This window comes from Tyto alba, unplaced genomic scaffold (assembly GCF_018691265.1).
Source record: "Tyto alba isolate M040663 unplaced genomic scaffold, T.alba_DEE_v4.0 Super-Scaffold_7, whole genome shotgun sequence".
In the NCBI taxonomy this organism is placed as follows: Eukaryota; Metazoa; Chordata; class Aves; order Strigiformes; family Tytonidae; genus Tyto; species Tyto alba.
The window spans coordinates 549,141-571,339 of record NW_024881328.1 but is presented as its reverse complement, the minus strand read 5'-3'; the positions used below and the strand labels follow the sequence as shown (position 1 = coordinate 571,339).

Here is a 22,199-nt window from a genome sequence, read left to right as displayed (position 1 = left end):
CTGGCTTCCAAGAGAAGAGTCTTCCTGTGCTCTTGGGAAAAGGAGCCTTGGGTTGGGGGTTCCTGATGAGGCTCTCCGCCTCTCGAGCAGCAGCTCTCCCTCGGGTTGGGATGGGGGGGGGGGTCAGCGAGTTCTGGACACGGCGGTATCTGCGGCCACAGGAAAGTTGCAGTTCACGTTCCCTTCACAGCAGAGGCTGGCACGAGAAACTATTTGGAATAGGAAAGGATCATAACTGTTTTAGGGCCAAATCCAGTAAAACCTTATTCGAGGGCTGCTTTTGTATTTTCATTCATTATTTAAATTTATTGTTTTATTGCTGTGGTACAGACCAGGTTAATTTGGTAGACTATGGAGGATATTAAAAGTCTGTCAAAATGAACTAGAATGCTTGCATTCCGAAACCCTGAAGGTAAGCCCAGGAAACTACTTGTTGTCAGGGGGAATCCTTACCGTTTAAATTAGCTATGGAACTACCCAGAATGAATTGTTATACAGGTTAGGATAGCAGAGGGACCTCCGAAAGTGCTTTTAAAGCTGAACTAGAGAATCCCTAGGACTGCTACGCTTTACATCTCTGCCAAGCGGCCCGGAACACATCCTGGGTAAGCAAAGTGTTCAGGGATGACCGTGTATCTCTTCACCGTGGCAGCTTCTCCTTAGGGCAGCAGCAGTTTAGCTGCTGTAGGTATGGTGTTTTTAAAGAGACCCTCTGCCAACTTCATTAGGCATATTCTGTAGCACAGAAGTTACTGTGCTGTGCTAAAATAACAACAGGTTATAATAGACCAATCTCATATTGCAGAATAGCTCGTATTTTTTAAAACGGTTCACAGAAAATATTGTGGTAGCCTTTTGGTGATCATTTTTAATTTAAAATTAATGTTAAATCTTGTAAGTAATACTACTTATCTCTTCAAAATATTTTTTATTTATTAAATATTACAGAATTCTAAAATACTTTAATCTTTTATAATTTCTGCGAGTTATTGTGAACAAAGAAAAGTCCTACATGGAAATGAGATGTCAAAACACAATGTTAAAATTTTTTAAAAATACACAATAAAGTTCAACTAACCTGCTTTAAAGCAAACAATATAAAAATTGCTTTTTGTTTTACAAAATTTCTCTAGGGTAGACCTTCCTTTTAAAAAGAATGCCAGCAGGACTGGATATATGCTAATTTGAACTGATTTGTGTGTGTGGTAGCTAAGTGTAAAAGTTGGCATTTAAATCTTTGCAACTTCTGGTTTCTAATATTCCCTAAACAGATGTTCTGAGGTATAGGAAATCACTTTAAAAACTGCATTACTGGGAAAGAAAACTTTAGCAGTAACAGTTCTTCTCCGAACACAGCAACTGACTGGAAATGTCCATCAGCCTTTCCAACAAGGATGCGAGTGGTTCATGGGAATTTTCATTGCAGTGTGACAGTCAAGTTAAGGTTTACAAACCGTATTTCTTCTTGAAGCAGAATGGATTGTACTGTTTCTATAAAAATAAAAGCCATTTAAATCTGTAGAGTGAAGCGGGTGAAATCAGTGGGTGCTGATGTTCCCGACATTCCGTTTTCCAGGTGTGTAGGCTGGGAGGAATCAAGCACCTGGTTGATCTCCTGGACCACAGAGTCCTGGAAGTTCAGAAGAATGCTTGCGGCGCACTGAGAAACCTTGTTTACGGGAAGTCTACTGATGAAAACAAAATAGCAATGAAGAATGTTGGTGGGATACCTGCCCTTTTACGGTTGTTGAGAAAATCTGTTGATGCTGAAATAAAAGAGCTTGTAACAGGTAAGTTCTGAATAGAAACAAGCAGGGAACTGTAAACAGGTTATTTTTCTGAAGTAGACAAGACTGGAATAACTGGTGACTGGAACTGAGTATATTGACTGGATTTTTATTTGTGCGTTGGTATGTTTTGTGAATGCAAAATCACTTCACTGACAGTTAAAGTATTAGCATAGGAGTATAGATTCACTGGAAGAAATAAATCTTGAGGTAGTTGTACTAAAGCTCCACTTAGGGTAAGTTTTCCCCTGGTGTGATTTAACTACACACGCAGCTAGGTCTTGGGTAGGTATTTCTTTATTGGCTCCTAACATTTTTTTTATTACGTGCTCTTTTTTGTCATTACTGAGAACAGTTTTGAATAAGATCTTGCAGAATTCGTAAGATGGGCCCAAACTGTGCAAATGTGTGTTGAAGTACAGACAGAAAATTGCAGGTATGCAAATTATAGATGCATCTCAGTGCCCAGGCTGCTGGTAGAGTCATGGCAAATGACGCTGTGCACACTCCTGTCTCTTTGAGTGTGAGGTAGCAGATTTAGCTTATTACCCATGAACCTACTTGGTACAGACAGCAAGTGCAGAAATAAAAAACGATTTGTAGTTCTAACAGATGAAGGAGCTCCATTTCCATCAAAACGTGGTGGGCTTGTTGGGTACCGCATACATCTGCTATCTCTTCCTTAGTATGGGAGCGATTTGTCTGTGAAGGTTTTAGTGGATTGAAAAATGAGAGAGTATAGAAAAAAGCAGAGTTTTCACTTTCTTTAAACAGTGCCTCTTTCGAGTTTTAGTGGCTCCCTCATTTGATTTTGTCCAGCTATGAAGCTGAAGCACTTACCTGGTAAGCAAAGCTGCACAACAGCGCTCAAGTTAGAGGTAACAGAGGTGTCACACTGGGAACCTTTTCAAGTTATTTCCTTGTTTAGAAAAGCTATTAAGTAGAGAAAGGACTCTGTACAGAGTATATCCAAAGCATTTAAGTTCATATGCAGGCTATTTTCTACATACGCAAGCACTAAGATAACCTGCAGCTTTCATGTTCTCTGTAGGATGCAGTTTTCTCCTTAAGAGGTTATGTAGATGGAATACTTAAAACTAGAATTACTCATTAGCTGCATTGTCTGTTTTATGCATCTTAATTACTCGTGCTTTTAAGGTGTTAGGGATGATTACAAAGACAAAGCCGAAGCCAAATTCTTAATTATAGAAGGTATTTAGTCACTATTAAAAAAAAAAAAAAACAAACAACAAAACAAAAAAAAAACAAAACAAAAAAAAAACAAACCAAAACCAAAAAAAACCCAAAACACAAAAACCCCACAACCTACACTGTTATCCTTCAAAAAGGATATACCACATCATCTGTAAGTAAAAGGATTTTTCAAGTAAATATGGTAATTAAAAGATGACTACTTCAGAAAAAGGGACTCTAACACAGACATTTTTATATTTTTTTTTTAACTAGCTACAATGAAATGGAAAGTTTTGACCCAATTGTCTTCTGGTTAAGCCAGTGGCATTGACTTCTGTTAGAGTTAGACCAGTGCTGAATGCTTGAGAAGGATCTGCAGCAGACCTTCAAAGCTTAGAAATTTTTAAATGCCTTCTATAAATAGCAATATAAAGAAAAAAGTGGAAAAGATTCAATGATTATTTGTCTAATAATTAAAAAACCCCGCCTCTGTCAGAACTAAAGCTAGCCAACCATACCCAGTTTACTAGATTCCTGGATTAAATACAGATAAATTAGTATCAATCTGCACCACTAGAAACCCTGTATGTCTGATGTCGGGTTTAAAATTAGCACTATTCGTTACTGCTATCGTTTATTCATAATTTTTCATATAAAATGGATTTTCCGGTGTAACGGTTCTTAATGAAGTACAGTACTTTTCTTTTTCCTGAGGATGGTCTTTCTTCCTTACTAAATGAATTATGCTTTCATTATTAGCAGTATCAATTTTCGGTGAAAGATAACAGGTATATCTGCTGTCATGGCAAGTGAGATTCGTCCAGTTTGCTTTAATATGCGGTTGAACAGATGAGAACTCCATTATCCCAGATAAGTGAAATCAGAATAACAGAATTCTTGCAATCTGTATAGATATGTTTCACATTAATTCATTTATATAAAATTTGTGAGGAATTATTTAGTCAAAAGCAGTCTTTTAACCTCAGAAATAATTTGGGAATGTGCCCTTAAGATTAACTACGATTAGTTTGAAAAGCTAGCATACTGGGGGAGGGTTTAATTGCACAAACATGTTTTAGAGGCATTAGAAGACAGTAGGAATACTGGGGTCTATATTTAATTAGCAGTAACTGAAATGACAAGATTGAAATGCAGAGAGATAAAGAAGTGGAAACTGAATAGAAAGTTACAGTGAAAAATACAGAAAGCATACTTGCAAAACCAGAAGAATGTTTTAAGAGGGAAGCAAGTCATCTTTTTAATGGCTATAGATTATTCGGAAAATAAAATGCGCTAGATCACTTTTCATAATCGTTACATGAAAATGAAGTAATACTTCAGGATAAAAAGCCTTTAAAAGCTGGAGGTTGGAATGCGTCGGAGGAGGATGGCTCCTCGCAGAGCGTGCTCCAGCCGCCTGCCGTTTCTGTCGCTGCTGACCCGCGGCGGCCTCGCTGTCCTGCGCTCGCCGGCCACAGAGCCCTTAGAAGGGAAATGACTTTTTTTGGTACCTGCAACACATGTCAGTGGGTTTCAGCCCAGCACTTTCTGGAGGCCCCTGCTCTCCGCGTGCCAGCAGAGCGCCGGCACGAGGCAGCAGGAGCGCGGCCGGGGCCCGCGGGGCTGCGCGAGCCGCCGGGCGCCGGGCGGGACGTGCCGGGGTTTGCGCTCTCGGGACGCGCGCACCCGGCCGTCCGCTCAGCCTGGAATCCGGCTGTGGGTCTCAGCATCTCAGGTCTTGGAAGGCTTGTACAGCAGAAGGCTGGCTGTGAGGGAGAAATCAAAACGCGCCTGTTCTTGAACCCGGGCAACAGACCCTCAGAAGCAGTCCTTTAATATGTTAAAATGCACAGAACGTTGGTGTACTCCACTACTGCAAGTTTTCCAGAGAAAGCAAGTCAGATGCCTACATTAATAGAACGGTTTCTTGATTTTCATCAGATCTTCAGCAGCAGAGCTAAGCCCCAAAGCGTGCCCTCCCCGGGGAGAGGCCTCAGATCCGCTCTTCGGAACGGTTGGGTTTCTCTCAGGATTCCTCCCTGGAAGGTCAAGCAAGCGACAGTGCTGAACTTGAGGGAGCGGGACGGTTGTCTAGCTGGGAGGAAGGAGGAATGAGCACAAATTCCAGCAACGATTAATCACTCGCTTAGCTGTACGGTAAAGCTCTCCCCTTAAAGGGGAAGGAGGTGGTTGTTGATGGTCCTGGCAATTCTTCATAGTTTATTTCTTCAAATTAGTACTACCTCAGCCAGTTCAGTTGAGAAATGCTGTTCTCTGCCCAGCAGCACGATCTTTTGTGTACACAGTGTCATCATTGAGAGATTGCACTCTTGTTCCAGTTGACACTGTGCGCTGTTGCTTGTGTATTTTTGGAAGAGGGATGCAGGGTTCTGCAGTGCCAGGCAACCTGAGGTAACTTTTGAGAAGGTACAGAAATAGCTGCCGAGTCCCACAGAATTGTGCAAACTAAGCATTCTGTGAAACGGGTATAGTTCCCTTTCACAACTTTCATGTTACTATAATATTTACCCCAATTCTACTCTGTATACAACCCAAAGTACCTTGTGATCAACTGTGTAGAACCTGCAGAGGTAGCGTATGGTTATCTGTGGTCAGCAGTGGCCCTCGAGCTGGTGCAGCTGCTGAAGAAATCTTAATAAACCTGCTACCCATTTGGTTAACGCTACCCAATGTGGGCAGTGGCAGTGGAGTTCATTGCAGTAAACTCATCTAGGGTCTTACAAATCTGGATTACAGTGCCAAGAATCAAAACCAAAATAAAGCATGAAAAAAATGCAGCTGGACACAGAGGATAAACAGATTTCTTTAACATTGGTAATGCCATAGTTCCATGAATAGTTGAGCCGCCGCAGCACCCCAGAATACAAAGCCAGTCAGCAAGGAATGAGCAAATCATACTCTTCTCTTTCCCATCCAGAAATTTTATCTGCATGGTTTTGGGGTCTTTGTTTGTTTGCTTTGTTTTCTTTTGGTTTTTACCCTACGGCTTAAGCTTGACTTTTAACAGCTAAAGCCCTTGACTGGAGACACAGACATTGTTATGAAATTGCTGGCTTACCACATACATTCATGTGTTCTCTGAATTAGGTAACAAACTAAAGCTTTGAAGAGTTACCGCCTAAGGGATTTCTGGACAGAGCAGTTATTTTACAATCCTATTACAGTTGCATAAGTTACGTCAGTAGTGTAAGCAATTCAGTACTGAACCTGTAACCAGTAGGAACAAGCCAACAAAAGGAAACCCTTACAACGCTAAAAGCTACTGAATCAGAGGGAAGGTAGCTTTTAATTATCCTCACACTTCATTGCTATCTACTGGAAAAGGCAGATCTGTCACCTGAAAATACTGACACAGATCCAAGTCCAGAAGCATTATGAATAAATACCAAAATTTTGTACAGTAGAAGAGTCGATACACAGTTGTCTTAAATATTTTTCCCTGAGGAGATGACGTTGGGGCCAGGAGAGGTTAGGACGTACTTTCCATGCAGCAGCTTCTCAGGTGAGAAGCGCTGCCAGCCCGTCATCCAGAGAGCTGCTAAGGACCAGCAGGCTCCTCCGGCCCCGGCCTGGTTGTGATGAGCAGCGAGGAGGATGAAGCCAAAGTTCTGCTGACAGATTGCGGCTCTTCTACCCATCCCAGCAACTGGTAGTAAACTGGCTAAAGACCTAAACAGAATTCTTTATCTTGCCTGCTTAGTTGTTGTTGTTACAAAAGCTAACTAGTCTTGTCCAAGCTCAGTCCAGAAGTGGATAGAAAATTCTTTATTGTGAAGGAAATTGATTTGTCAGTGAAGTAGCTGGCGCTTGATGCAGTTAGGTTTCAGGGGTCGTTATGTTTCTGTAAAGGGGCATCTACTGGTTTTCTTGCACCCGGGCCCCAAGACTTCAAGCAGCATTACTGTGATAGGCATTGTCCTTTAAAGATCAATAAAAAGAAAACCTTGTATTTCATGAGGTGCTTACAGTCTGCAACAGCAAAACTCTGGTAAATCTGAGAAACTTTACCTAACAAGCTATTAACTTTTATATTAATTAATAAATACTTACACGGGATGTCTTGCTATTGCACTGTCTTCTGGATTCCACATGCCTTACCACATAATGGTAGAAAAATGCCAGTGAAGTCTCGTATCCCTTAGTTTCCCGCTTTTGTGTTTCAGGAAGATCAACTGTGATCTACTTCACTATTAGTTTCTACTCTGTGTTACATACTTTGCAGTTAGTTTTCAGCTGATGCTCCCATTTGTGAAGCAAATGAAAGAGCACTATGCTTGTGCTATTGCAATGCTAGTCTTTTTCCATACTTTAGTATAGGAGATGACGCTTACTGCATTGATTAATCAGTGAGTGGAGTTCTAAGTACAATTTCTTTTAATTATATAGAAGACTATCAGTTTGAATGCTTGAGTATGTTGCTCATGAGTAATTCCCAGCAATTTTAGAGAGAACTTTGTATTGGAGGTGGTGGGTGATGTTAAAAACCATGGCACTGTTTTTTCCATATTTACGCTAGTTCTAGTGCTTTCATTATTGTATTTGGAAAGTTTAGATAGAAACTTACATTTGTTTCCTTACAAGCAGATAAATCTGGATTGCTGTATTTTTAGGATTTTTACATGAGGATGTTTCGGAACTCAATTTCAGTCTTACCTGATGTCAGCTTTCAGAGTAGTATTATTAACTGCACATCTAAAATGGCTTGTTATTGAAAAGCACATATTGAACCTTTAATAGATGTAATGAATTTGTACAAAGTAATCGTATAACCTTTTATTTCAGGATTTGTAATTGCAATGAAGGAGACATCAAATTGTCTAATGAGTCCGTTCAATTGTTTGCCTAAAGACACTGGTGTTAGAATAGGACTAGCAGAGGAATGCTAAAGGTATCGAAAGAAAATGTCCATATATTTTTTGAGAGGTGTACGACACCAGTGTGTTTCAACAGTAACACAAGATAGGCTTCATCTCCACGGAGCTCCCTGTGTCGACACAACGAACCGTAGTGTTGCTTTGGTTTATACTGGGAATAGAAACAAACAGATTGCTGCGATTTACAGAGCACAACAGCATTGGGCACCCAGCCTTTCCGAGCTGAGGTGCCAGTGGGTGTGCGTTACAAGAACGCAGAGCTGCGCTTTTCCCTTCGGCTACTGCAGTTGCTGAGAGGCCGAATCGTGACCCTTGCAGACGGGAAGTAGCGCGCTGCCCGCCTCTGGGCAGCGCCGCGGGGCCACGGGCGCGGTGCCGCTCCTGACCCCCGAGAGCGGTCCCGGGCCCACCTGCCTACACGCTGCTTGCACCCGCGCCACCCCAGGGCACGGCGTGCGGCAAGGGGCGTGTGGAAACACACTGGTGCTCTAGTGCGTTGGAAAGACAGTTCTTCGTAAACGGTTTCTCCCCAGCTTAAAGTACCCTGTGGAAAATTATGAAAATGCAGTTGATTTTTCAGTATTTCTGTGACCTATCTACGTGCAGCAGGATTTGATTTAAAAAAATTGCAGTACCCTAAATGCAATCACATTAAATTTGCCTTTATAGATTCCAGACTACCTGTGTTCCCTAGATGTCCCCGTTCTGGATTTTATTTCATTCTACCTCTATATCGCCTTGTCTGGATCACATTTCCAGGACAAAATTTGATCCTTTCTGCCTAAGTCTTGAGGTCTTTTTTGTTTCTACATTGTACGAGTTAACTCAAGCCTGTACCGTCCTCACAGACGTTCGCCCAAGTCGTCTTCTCTGCATACAGGTAGATGAGCTGTTCAGCACCCACTGGTGTCTCAGGGAGTGCCGTAGCTGGCACGTGCAGTTTGACCTCTGGACGTGACTGGAAGACATTTCCTCACCACATCCTTTGAACCTCCAGATATGTTCAGAGTATGGGGATGCCAGACATCTGAGGTTTTTTCTATAATAGGTAATATTAAATATGACCTGGAAAGTTTCTTCATTGTTGAGAAGGCATACATATTTCTTAAATGTTGTTTGCATTTTTTTTCTTACAAACCAGTCAGTCTAAACGACTGGATAAAACTATGGAGATGGGGTTTTGTGTTGGTTAAAGATTTGTGTTCCCTGTCACTTTAGATGCAAAGGTCAAGGTAAATTTTCTGTCTTGCCTAAAATAAATTTAATGACAAAAATGTCCAACCGTTGCTAATACCAAAGCAGCTTTGTCAATGGTAGCAACTGCAGATTTTCCTGTAGATAAGGCTCTCAACTTTATCATGCTACTTATTTTAATTTCCTGAGTAGGATTATTTTGGATGGTGTTCACAGAAATATTGTTTTAGCGTGGTTATCTGAGAGCTGCAGGGGTCAGAACTTTAGGCAAAAATAGGGCAGGCAATCCCTGATCAAAAAAAGTAAATAAAAAGACCTGCTTTTTATTAGAACTAAGGAAGCTTTTTCATACGGCATTTTAAACTCCCGTGCAAAGCTTGCTGATTTTTTTTTTTATTTTTTTTTCTTTCCCTGCTGCTGTTACTGCTGATTTCCTTCCACCATTAGAATTATCCACGACTGGTAATGCTGGTATCTTCTGAACTTCAGCCTTCTCAGGTTTTCCTTGCCTCTAGGCAATGTCAAGCACTAATAGTGGTTTGTGATTTTTCTGCTGTATTTTATAGTATATTCACGGACTAAGCAAGGAACATCAGGCCGTCTGAAGCAATCAGTTGAGCTTACACAAACCAAAGTGTTACATGAGTAGCAGGCTGAAGTTCCTCTCCTCCTAAGCCCAGAGATGCTGGGACAATAGGGTTCTGCTTCGGTAGGTGCAAGGACTTGGCACTCCTCCCGCTACACAGGGCGCTTGTGAATGGCAGGGTCACCAGTCTTCCAGAATGATGGACATGGCAGCGAATAGCTGTTGAAAAGTAAATATTTGGAAATTCATCCTCTCAGTTTCAAACTGTCTCTTTGGGCTTTGGCAGATGATTCTGTAACAGTAAAATACTTGCTTTTAAGTGTACCTCCACAACAATGAGGAATAAAAAGGCACTGTTATTTAAATGACATACAAAATTATACTGTAATCTCAGAAGTCTTTTAGACCTTGCCTCAATACAGCATTGTACCATCTCCTACCACCATTTTCCTTAGCTTTGGATGGAAACTTCCCAAATTATAACTGCCTTTGCCTTCAGGGTTTATTTCTAATAAGCACTAAATTTGGTCCCAATTATCTTAAAATAAGCACTCTGCAAATAATCAGACTGTATTCACATTTTTAACACACAGACTAGAGGGCTGTGTAATACACAGGTCCACTTTGTACAATAAATAGCTGAAGACTTCTCCCAAATTAAGAAATGGAGTGTCCTGGTGAAAGCTTTTGCCCTCTCGTAATGAACACGGGGGTAATAAGCCATTAATCATTTAATTAAGCTCCCTCCTTGAGCGTCCAGCTTCTGGGCAGGTTTTGACACGGGGACGCGGTGGAACTCTGGTGATTTGCCCTTCAAACAGTCCCAGGCTGATCCTCGCGGACAACTTGGTATTTGCGAGAGTTCAACGGGCCGCTCGGCGGGATCGACTTTAGGGAGACGGTCGAGCTGGTCTCTTCCCTTGGTGCTGCGGTGCCCGCGTGTGGCGGTGGCCTGCTGCTGCCTGTCCTCTGCCAGTGTCTTGGCAAGTGCTGGAGCTGCTGTGCTCCTCAGCAGGCACGCCGGGGTGGCCTGTGCCCCGTCCCCCCGTCCCCGGGGCGGCCCGTGCCCCGTGCCCCTGTCCCCGGGGCGGCCCGTGCCCCGTCCCCCCATCCCCGGGGCGGTCCGTGCCCCATCCCCCCGTCCCCGGGACGGCCCGTGCCCCGTCCCCCCGTCCCCGGGGCGGCCCGTCCCCCTGTCCCCGGGGCGGCCCGTGCCCCGTCCCCCCGTCCCCGGGGCGGCCCGTGCCCCGTCCCCCCGTCCCCGGGGCGGCCCGTCCCCCCGTGCCCCCGTCCCCGGGGCGGCCCGTGCCCCCGGCGCCAGGGCTGCGGTGTCCCGGGCGGGAGCGCAGCATCCTGCGGCACCTTGGCCTGAGGGCGGCCGCCGGCTCCGGCGTTGTCACGAGCTGTACGGTGGCCAGTACGTATCTCAAGGCGGTTACACGTGGCAAGGCTGAGAGATTCACCCCTGCCCGAGTAACCACCCAGTAACGCTTTCACAGGTGGGTCACACCGCATCCAGCGTGCTGATTTCCTGCATGTGTTAGGTAACTAATGGACGTCTCAGACTCAAAATAGCATTTTTCTCTTGCATAACTTGCTTTAAAACAAATGTTTGGGGGGCGGGGAGGGTTTAGGTGAGATCTAATTTCTAGTTTGCATCACAAATTGCATGAGATGCGGTTTCAGAAGCTATAGGCCAGTGGAGCAGTTAGATTTCTCACTGTTTGTTACCCATTAAGTACTTTTCTTTAGTGAGGGCATATAGTCACAGAAGAGATTTATGGTATGAAATTTAATATGTATTTGAAATAGCTTGCTGTATGTAATCAGGCTGCTAAACCTGAAGAATCTGTAAACTTTAGCTTATTTTGTGTGTGTAAATGTAATGCAATACGTAGTTTGGTGAAGCCGTAAACAATTTGTGAGAATCACTCAAAACTTTCAGGAAAAAATGCTACACAACACAACTTTAAAGAGTACCTTTTTTAAAAGTAATTTTTTTACTTCCCAGTTTGTAATCAATTCTCTTTTGTTACTGGAAGTCTTGCTGTACAGGAGCCAGAGTGAAAAGTCATAAATGATGCTTTTAACGTGGCTCTAAAATGGGTCTGTGGTGGTATTAAAAACGTCAAGGATCCCTCAACATTTTAACATATCTCTTGTTGTAGATTTCTCCTCTTTAGTTCCTCAAGATTATCAGACTGTGAATGAGAACCCGCTTTTTGCTGTTTACAGATTAATTTATTATTTTGTCCATGTCAAACTATTGGAAGGAAATGTATAATTTTCACGGAAGTAGTATTTCTGTGAAATAGTGGGTGATTTAAAAAGGAGCCGGACAGTGGGTACAAGCCAGAAGTCCCGTCGCAAGCCAAGACGTTACTGAGGTGTTGGGTCACAGAGGAAGCCCCCCGCGTGCTGCGGCCCGAGGGGCTGCGCCTGCCCCCCCAGAGCTCTGCCCGCACCCGCTCCCGTCTGCGGCCCCGCGGCTGCTGGCAGGAGGGCTCGAAGGGCAAGTGCTGCCGAGGTGCCGGGGACCCGCTCGGGTTTGTGAGGGGGTGACCTCTTCCTCCTAAAAGCAACTGCTGCTTCTGTTGGAGAAGACGCACTTGTGTTGTACATCAGCTGTTGAGCACAGAAAGCAGAGAGCAGGAGAAACAAACCTGGTGGGGAAGAGTTGGGGGTTTGCCATCGTGTGCCAGGCTGGAAAAAATTCTATGGAAGAGCCTGGAGTTGGGAAGGGGAAAAGAGCAGCTCCGAGGTCAGCTGTCAGATTTCTGTCGTCATTTGGGGAGGATTGGGAACTGTGGGAAGAGGATACGTGAACACCACGATGAGTGTAATAAATAGGTGGAATGAAGAACAGGAAAAAATAAAGCAGTTGGGCATGTATTCTTTGCAGTCTTCAAAAGTTTGTGTTGGAACAGACAGTAGGTTTGGTTTATTTGTTCTTGGTTGCATATCCAGTCCCTTTTCAGAAGACTGGATCAGTTGGGAAGAGGTTGTTGACAGCGAGTTGTCGCAGGCAGAGGGAGGAGTGAGAGTCCCAGCAGAGTCAGTGGGACAGCTCCGAGGAACAGGGAGCAGACAGCACGGGCACCCCGCAACATTTGCTTCCTGTAGGGACCTTCACAGCCGGTCTGTTTTGAAAACAACCAACCAACCAGCCACCTAGCTTTTTGGGGTCTCAGCATAATGGTAATACCCGGGGAAGCAGATCACTTGAACAGAGTGGTTTGTCACTTCCAGATGGTGTCAAGAGCCCCTGTTGCAGGAGTCCTTGCAGCGGCATTTTAGCTGCATCAGCTCCCCGAATTGATGTTCTGCTGAGTTCTTATATCCAACTGTTGCATGGTCCTACGAGATCTCTCCAGTGTATGCATGATCCATTGCTATTGATCATCGTAAGATAGCTAGGAGATGTTTTGTATGTAGTTTAATCATATTCAGAAAACTGTGTTACGTGACTGTTTTTGCAGATGCTGTTTCTATGGACTATTTACAAGTGTCTCTGATATACACTATTTAGCCAGCGCTGTAACAGGATCAGCATAGGGCAGTCTCTGGAATAACCAGGTTCTTCACCCGTGGTATTAATCAATACATTAAAACACAAAAAAATGGTCTAGGCATAGCAGGAGCTGACTGGGGCAGATGTTCAGGACAGTCCAAAAATTCCCGAGAGGTTCTGCACCAATTAATTAAAAGCTCTGTTGTGAGGTGGCTAGGAGTTCAGCTCATGCAAGTCAGTCCCTTGCCCCATCCAGGGAACCAGTGACTTCAGTGTGTACCACACACAGGCCCATCCCTGAGAGAACAGAACAGACTATTTCAGCTGGAAGGGACCTGCAACAATCATCTGGTCCAACGGCCTGACCAATTCAGGACTGAGCAAAAGTTAAAGCATCTTGCTAAGAGCATTGTCCAAATGCCTCTTAAAGACTGACAGGCACGGGGCATCGACCCCCTCCCCAGGAAGCCTGTTTCAGTGTTTGACCACCCTCTCGGGAAGGAAACGCTCCCTCCTGTCCAGTCTGAGCCTCCCCGGCCACAGCCTGGAGCCGTTCCCGGCCGTGCTGTCCCTGGAGCCCAGGGAGAAGAGCTCAGCACCGCCCTCCCCACGGCCCCTCCTCAGGGAGCTGCGGGCAGCAGGGAGGTCGCCCCTCGGCCTCTTCCAAAGGAGGCGAAGCCAGAGCCCCTGAGTGCCGGCTCCTGCTGAGCTGCTGCCCGCCAGCACCCCCAGATCCCCTTCTGCAGGGCTGCTCCCCAGCTCTCGGCCAGCTAATGCACAGCGACAACAAAAGGCCAAACTTGAAAGGGATCCTTTTATCTGTCTCACTTGTGACTTAGTAAAACCACACCTGGATTCTTCAGCAGTGATGCAGTGGTTTCTTGCATTTAAAAAGATAGATATCCTAGTTTAGATTCCAACAACATGAACCTTCTGAGTTTAAGAGGTTTTTAGTTATCTTCGGGGAAGTCAGTGTAAGGAGATGATCAAAACAGTCCCAGCCCGAAGCTTGGGCTCATTCTGCTTTCTATTGACGCAACCACCATCACATGACTATACCTTTGATTTAGAAAGGGCAGCAAAAAGGTTTGTGAGGGTGTTTCGGCTCTTAGGAGAGTTCATTGTACAATCTTTGTCTAATTGCCAAAACGTCTGTTTCCCAGGTAGGGGAGCTGCTGAAGGAAGTTGGGGTATTTGAGGACAGCCAAGGTAGCGACCCTAGGCTTCATCCAAACATTCAAGTTATCTTTGTGCGTGAACTGAACCGCAGAGATAGGCATCTCTAGGAAGCTCTGTATGACTCGTTAAGTGCATTGGCTGCCTGTGTCACAACTAGAAATCAAGACAGTCATAAATCTTCTCATGGATATACTCCCCCATGGAGCCCCCCCTTCGATTTTTTACTGTAGAGACAGGATGTTTCATGCAAAGATTTTTCTTTCTTACTCTTGTGTGGCGGTATTAAGAACTTTTGCTGTCTTACAAACTTTATCATTGTTAACTCTTGTAATGTTTACTGCCTTGTCCCCCCAAAATTTATTTCTGATGAAACTAAATGTTTAAGATCTAGTCAAACTGAAAACTCTATTTTTGATAGTAGCAGTTTTGTTGGGCTACTGTGGAAATGCTGTTTAACGCTTTTTGCTGAGGGTACACAGTCATGCTACTTTACAATTAGCAAAATACCGAATGTGAGGAAAATATTTAAAGTAATATGAGTACCTGGTGAGAATGTAGATGGACTTTAAGCTGTGTTTCATGATGAAAAAGATCATTAAATGTCGCGTTTAGTGTATTACTTGCATATACAGTTCTGCTCATAACTTATGTCCGATCTCATGCTTTTGTATCTGAATGTCACATTAGAAGATTCGACAGAGTGGGGAGCTATAGAACTCTGCCTGAGGAGGAAAGATTGATAGCAGTTTCATTTGGCTAATGGGTGCATGTAAAATATTCTAGGCTGCTTGCCATAATTTCCAGGAAGAAATTTTCTGTAGGATTTTTACATTAGCTCTTATATGTTCAGCTCTGCACTTAAGTATCTGATATCCCAGGCCTACGATGCGAGAAGGCAGTAATATCAGTGCAGAGCATTCTTCCCATGTTTATCATTGGGAAAAAAAGTAAAACAACAAAACCAGAACCATATTCCCCCTCCACTGTTCATCTTGCATTCCTTCTTTTTAGATACTGGCTTTCCAGGTTCTGCCTGATCTACAATCACATCGTGTCACACACTTGGGACCTTTACTGAAAACTCCTTAATGGCTTCCACCCATCTGCCACCCTACCTTCTTTGTCATTTTTTCAGAAATTTTTTCACAAAACCTCGTGTTTGCAAAATACTGATGATCTTTCCATCGTGACATCCATAGATCTGATTTCTTCTGGCTTCATTTTTGCTCTTGTATTCTTATGACCTTCCTTTTAGCTGTTAACTTCCGCCTGCAGAGTTGTAGAGATTTCCAATCTCTCTCTCAAGAATATTGCCAGATCTCTTCCATGTGCCCTTTTAAGAAGTACTTTGTAACTTTAATCTCCAAGTTTCATATAAATCCAGATAATGATCTGTTTTCTTCCCTCTCCCAAACCTCTTTCTTACAGGGTTGTTGAAGACTCACCCTTTTGGAGGTCAGATGTTCATGCCTTTTTTTGAATAGGATGAAGAGTTCAGAAAAATGCCTTATCTCTTCTGATAAATATGCCTTCTCATCTCAGGCTGCCGACTGGCTAGAACTAATGAGGCAACAAATGAGAAGGCCCCTAGGGGTCAGGGTATGCGCTCTCAGAGGGCATGCGGTTTCAGTGGCACACGTAAGGAGCACTTCCAGTGGTGAGGTTTAGTTGCCCTTCCCCTGAAGGCTGTTCCGTTGCCTGGAGCACGAAGCATGACACATGTCTCTGGGCAGAGCAGCGGCAGTTCCAGCAGTGACCTCCTCCGCACAACCTCAGCGCGTCCGGAGCTTTCTGCTGATGGTCACCCATGGTTGTGGTGCCCCTGCGAACGGTTACTGGAGCGGGGGTTACCCACAGCAGCTTGCTTCGGAGAGACTTGTTCTGGTCATGTAGATGTTCTCACCTTTCCTTCTACACTGGAATTCTCCTCGGGGAGAAAGCGACTGGTGGCGGGTGCAGGGCGCCGTCCCTGCGGGGCGCGCGGGAAGCGGTGCCAGGGGTGCCCCCTCCACGCCAGCTGCAGTGGCTGCGTGCGCGCCTACGAGCGTGCACATAGATGACGGACATCAACAGAACTCTAGTTAATAGTAAAGGATGAAACGACTTTCATTCTTTGTTTTCTGTGATGTTTTGTGCCCAGTTAATCTGGCAGGTCCGCTACTGACCTCATTAGGAACAGAGGTGTCTGCCAAGGCGCGTTCACACCAGCCTGCACCGAGTCGGCATGTTGCCTGGCAGACTACGAAAAAAAAAAGACGGATGTTTTTTCCCCCTGCAGGTAGTCAGTAGGGGATTGATCTTTAGGTGTCGAAGAAAGATACCAGTGTTGAGAGAGAGAGTGAGCTCGAGGCACGTATGTTGCAGAAAGATGGAAAGGTGTTTTGCAAACGGGATGAGTTTTGTGCTTGTAGGGAGTATTCCTCTAGAGTCCAGTAGTGCAGTGGGGACCCACCGCTCCTGCCAGGCAGCAGAACGAGCTGCACCCCAGGAAGAAGGGAAGGGACATCTCCTGTCAGTCAGGGCCTATTCTGCTGAGTATGTTCCCATAAGAAAAGAGGATTTGCTCACTGATACACGTTTTTTCCTTCTCAGTATGGTGGGAGACCTAGGCGCTGATCTGTTAGGGTTCTTGCTGTTGTCACCTCGCATTCCAGCTCTGCCATCAGGGAGCTTACACAGCAGCCTGGCAGCTGGAGGGAATGCTGCTGAATACGTTAGGGTCCGAAGTCTGGAGATACTAATTTCAGTCTGTAAAGTGAAACGGCAGCTTTGCTGACCACTAACTGACCAATAATGTTGGAATGATATTAAAGTTACGTTGAAGACTAATTATGTTTCTTTTGGTTTTGCATAGGTAAATTATCTCTCTCCTGTTTAAAGTCATGTCTTTTAAGTTGTTAATGTTGCCTTACATTTGTTTGCCAAGTCTTTTCTGACTACTGCAATGGAAATCTTTTCTTAAGGGGTTCTCTGGAACTTGTCTTCATGCGATGCAGTAAAGATGACAATCATTAGAGATGCTCTGTCAACACTGACAAACACTGTGATAGTGCCGCATTCCGGATGGAACAGTTCTTCCTTTGATGATGATCATAAAATTAAATTTCAGACTTCCCTAGTTCTACGCAATACTACAGGATGCCTGAGGTAATTTGCTGTTCGAGAAGACTCCCAGTTACAGCATAATCATGTTATCCAACAGGTCCTTTTTATACTGTAATTTTTAAGACAAAAGAGTTGTTTCACTCTGTAAATTACATATAGTTTTATCATTTAGGCAGTTTTGCACCTGTTTTTTTTTTTCATATTAGAAAAAATACAAAAAGTACAAAGTCACTAAGAGATGCTAACTATAATGGCTAGTGGTTAAATTTTGGTTGGTGGGTTTTTTGGGTTTTTTTTTTGTTTGTTTGTTTGGGTTTTTTATAAATTAAGATCATTGCACTTTTTCCCTGTCAATTACTGCAATTTTTGTATTGGTGTAGGGCTTACAAATACTACTTAGGGAAAAAATTGTGCGTTTGGTGATTTTTTTTCATTATTATTATTACTGTATACATTTAAATAATTATGTTTGTATATGCATACATATCAGTAGGGAAGTGTTGGACTGTTCCCTTTGTGTATTTCCCAAACAGCAGTAAGAAGAAAAAAAATTATTCCGAATAATAAAAGGCAAAACTAAAATAACTGAAAAGAGAATTCAGAGGCCAGGGTTTGTGTATTAGCTATTTCTGTTCATTTGTAGGTTTGCTTATATTTTTAATTTATTAGATTTCAAACTGTGTTCGATTAAACAGCAGGGTAAGGCTGTTGTGTTTAAACACAACCGGAATTACTTTTTATTTGCTGGTAACCCTTCTAAACTTCAGAATCTTTTCATAAACTACTTCTTTGTTGTCCATTCGGCTGTTTTTCAAGATGAGGAGCTTTACCCTGCTTTTGAACACAGAGCTGTACTGGCATAGTGGTGCACACATGACGGCCAGAGAAAAAGCAGCTCTAGGGACGGGCACGGTGGCGGTTTTTAGCAGCGGTACCATTTTCAGTGTGCATCTAGGCACAGTGGAAGTCTCGGGTTTTGCAGTATGGTGGCCTTGAAGGCAAATATTTGTCTACACCCTTTGCATATTCTAAAGCCCAGTGCAGCCTTTTCCTTTCCCTACACCCTGATTTATACATTTATACTTCTGTCTGTTGTCTGTGTAGCACTGTTACAAATGTTAATGAGGCTGCACCACAGAACAGATCACTGAATGGATCCAATTTAAAAAAGGCAACAAAAGGTATTTCCAGCACAGAGAAGCTCAGTAATCTATTCTACAGCACAGGCAAGCCATAGATTTGGGCTTGAAATGGAGAAGCCTGTGGGAAGGGGGTTCTACTTCTGGCAGGTTTTGTCAGTGTGTCAATGCTATCTTGAAATTACAGTTTTGAATCGTATTTATCTTTTGTAAGAATTGGGGGTGGGTTGCTGCATGAAATGGTGCGTTTGCTTTTAAAATCTCCCTTACCGGCCAGCTGTATAAAAAGCTTTTGCAAGCTGTTTCATAAAATGATTGTCCGTATGTCTGTCTGTGAACACGCCGCGTTCCTTTGTCACTGCAACCCTGTAGGAATCTGAGCTCCGCGGGTGAGGAGGCCCGGAAGCAGATGAGGTCTTGCGAGGGACTGGTGGATTCTCTGCTCTACGTGATCCACACGTGTGTGAACACATCAGATTATGACAGCAAGGTGTGTGCATGTTTCATCTAAGTGACTTTTAGTGCTAAAGTGTACGTCCGATAGGATCTTTTGGGGCTTGTATAGTACAATAGCACCGCCACGTGCTCAGCTCAACTGGTCTTCTCTCCCAACCCCAGTGTACTGATGCTCAATCAAATTCTGTTGAATAGCACAGTGTAACTTGTTCTGTGCTTTTCATCAGTGTTGAAGTATTCATTCTTTGATAAATAATAATAAGCCCTTGTGCTTTTTATTTTCAGAATACTAACAAGTATGTCACTATAGTAGAGATTACTGTTACAAATGTTTTCATATTTGAGGATATCAGGAGAAAGATCGCGGTTTTCCCGGAGAAACACACAAAGCAATGCTCAAGGCCCAGAATTAGAATTTAGTGCTTGTGCTCCAAATGCCTTTTCACCTCTACTTGACTTGTTTGGTTTGCTTTATCACTATGTAAGAAAGTAACTAATTACATGACATCTTTATGGTTTGGCTTCAGACCGTGGAAAACTGTGTGTGTACCTTGAGAAACCTTTCTTACCGTTTGGAGCTGGAGGTACCTCAGGCACGTCTGCTAGGAATCAATGAATTGGATGACTTGTTAGGAAAAGAATCACCTAGCAAAGATTCAGAGCCAAGTTGCTGGGGGAAAAAAAAGAAGAAGAAAAAAAAAACTTCACAGGAGGATCAGGTTTGCTGTTTTCCTTGTATTACAAATACATCAACTAGTTTAGCTAATAATGGGGGCAGTACATAACTTGAAGGAAAACTATCATATTTGGAATGCAAATACAGAGGTTTCATGTAGTTACAAAGGTATGTTTATTTCTCAGTGGGATGGAGTTGGCCCTATACCAGGATTTTCCAAGTCTCCCAAAGGGGTGGAAATGCTGTGGCACCCGTCTGTGGTAAAGCCATACCTAACGCTTCTGGCAGAAAGCTCCAATCCGGCCACTCTAGAGGGCTCTGCAGGATCTCTCCAGAATCTTTCTGCCGGCAACTGGAAGGTATGTCAGTTCCTGCCCTTCCTCCTAGTTTGGGAGGTTTTTTTAATAAGATTCTGCAGCCTGTTTGGAAGGAACATGTAATTTTCTAGTATGCATCTGAGCATCTCTCTCTAGTGTATATCGTTAGTGCTCTCATGCTGCAGTAATGTGATTTCCACAGTGAAAAGCAGTGACAGGAGTGGTAGACAGGCAGAGCAATATGGAAACTGGCCTTGAAACTGGTAGCATTTATTCTAAATAACCAGAAAAAGCTTTCTTCCAGTGCATATCAGGCCAAAATAATAATCTAGCATCTTCTAGCTGTGCATTCTGGTGGGAAGGTACTGGCAAAATAAGACCAGCATAAATAAAATGTTTTGCCCTATTTTATTTTATTTATTTCCATCCATTCTTGCTTGTGGCCCTTGCATATAGTATGTTACAGAAACACCACGCAAGAACGCTTTATTAACGTTACATATTTGTCCTGGAGAGAGTGAAAAAACCCCAACATTAATTGCTTCCTTTGCTTGCAGAAGAACAGCTAAGACTTTTTCATTTTATGTCCATTATAAAATTAGTCTTTCTAAAAACAAAAGCCCTGTTCCCTTTCAATAATTTGTCATCTATTAAGGTGTTTTGTCTGTCAGACAACTCTTTTAAACATTGCTTTGCAAGAGGAATGAGTGAAAAACAACAAAGAGCCAACCCTTTATAATATTAGAAAAGGTATGCATTTAACATGACATCTCTTCTTTGGAAAATGTCCCCTAGCGTACTGAGGAATTACAGTCTAGTAAGGGATTATTTCAGTCGGAATGTTGTAGTAGATTTGGAATAACTGGAGTTTCATTACAGTTCGCAGCGTACATTCGAGCTGCTGTAAGAAAAGAAAAAGGACTACCAATCCTCGTGGAGCTGCTGAGAATGGATAATGATAGAGTTGTTTCATCTGTGGCAACTGCCTTAAGGAATATGGCGTTAGACGTCCGTAATAAGGAGCTCATTGGTACGTACAGAACTGTGCTCCGAAAGCACGATTACCGCCTGTCAGACCTTGTATCGAAAAAATAGCAGGCTGAGATTCCACCAGGAGGAAGAGCATCCTTGATTTTACTGTATCACGTCAGTGGTGTCACAGAAGTTAATCCTTCCGACAGCAGTAGCTTTTCACAGTAATGGTGACATTTTAGTTTGCCTGTAGCCACCTTGCATGGCAATCTCTTTACAATGGATGGAAGTCACATCAGCTAAACTAAACTGGACAGGAAACTGTCATTACAAAATAGGATGGAAAGCACAGCTCTCCTTGGAGCTAAGCAGTAACCTCAGAGGGTTTCAAGGTCCCTTACATATTCTAAGAGGATAGGACAGCTACGCTGCCGGTACCTCAGTAAATTATTTAATGGTATTGGATAGGGAGAGAGGAAGAAATCCTCTCCTAGTAAAATATTTCCACGAAAACTCAGACCTAGAGCAGTATATATGTGTCTTTGAATTAAGTAATCAACAGAGGTGCTTGCTCAAAAAACTTACTGCTGCCCTTTTGTCAGTTTTAATATTTAATACTTTAAGCATTCATCTGTGCCTTTTTCATCTAGCATTTTATAAAAACCCAAACATTTTTCCTGCCTTGATCAGGAATCTCAGTCTATTATGGCAAGTGTTGAACGTGCCTAACCCTCAGCTTCAGGCTGCTGTGGCCTAAATGAACCCTGCTGATACATGTCATGATCTAAAAGAGTTTCACTTCTGTTGCAGAAGCATTTTCTGTGCTGTAGGCTCATAGGATAAGTATGTAACAACTGTTTATACAGAAAAGAGTATCAGTATTATCAAAAACATAAATGCAGGTGAACAGAATTGTATTATATATTTCTGAAGCTTTTCCATCTTGGATGTTCAGAACCTGTTTTCTTGCAGTGTAGGTTTTACATACATAAGAAAGAAATTCTGTTCTATAGCACCAACCATATATACAGGTCATGCTCATGTGATACTCCCTTTTCAGGATTTTTTTTTCTCCCTTCCTGGCAGAACGTTTCAGTTCAGGAATGCACCTCTACACCTGTTCCCTCTCCTTGTGAAGGCCTTAACTATGAAATAATTATTGGCTTTCCAGATACACTTTGAAACTAG

General features: G+C 43.2%; 1 protein-coding gene across 1 annotated transcript in view; it reads left to right on the top strand.

Moving 5' to 3' along the window:
* The window catches only part of PKP4 (plakophilin 4), a 75,349-nt gene that overhangs the window by 44,641 nt on the left and 8,509 nt on the right, over positions 1-22,199 (top strand). The window contains 6 exon segments of the mRNA XM_042783718.1: positions 1,577-1,790; positions 17,310-17,493; positions 18,963-19,080; positions 19,574-19,765; positions 19,908-20,081; positions 20,919-21,069. Of these exon segments, the coding sequence (XP_042639652.1) occupies positions 1,577-1,790; positions 17,310-17,493; positions 18,963-19,080; positions 19,574-19,765; positions 19,908-20,081; positions 20,919-21,069 (1,033 nt within the window).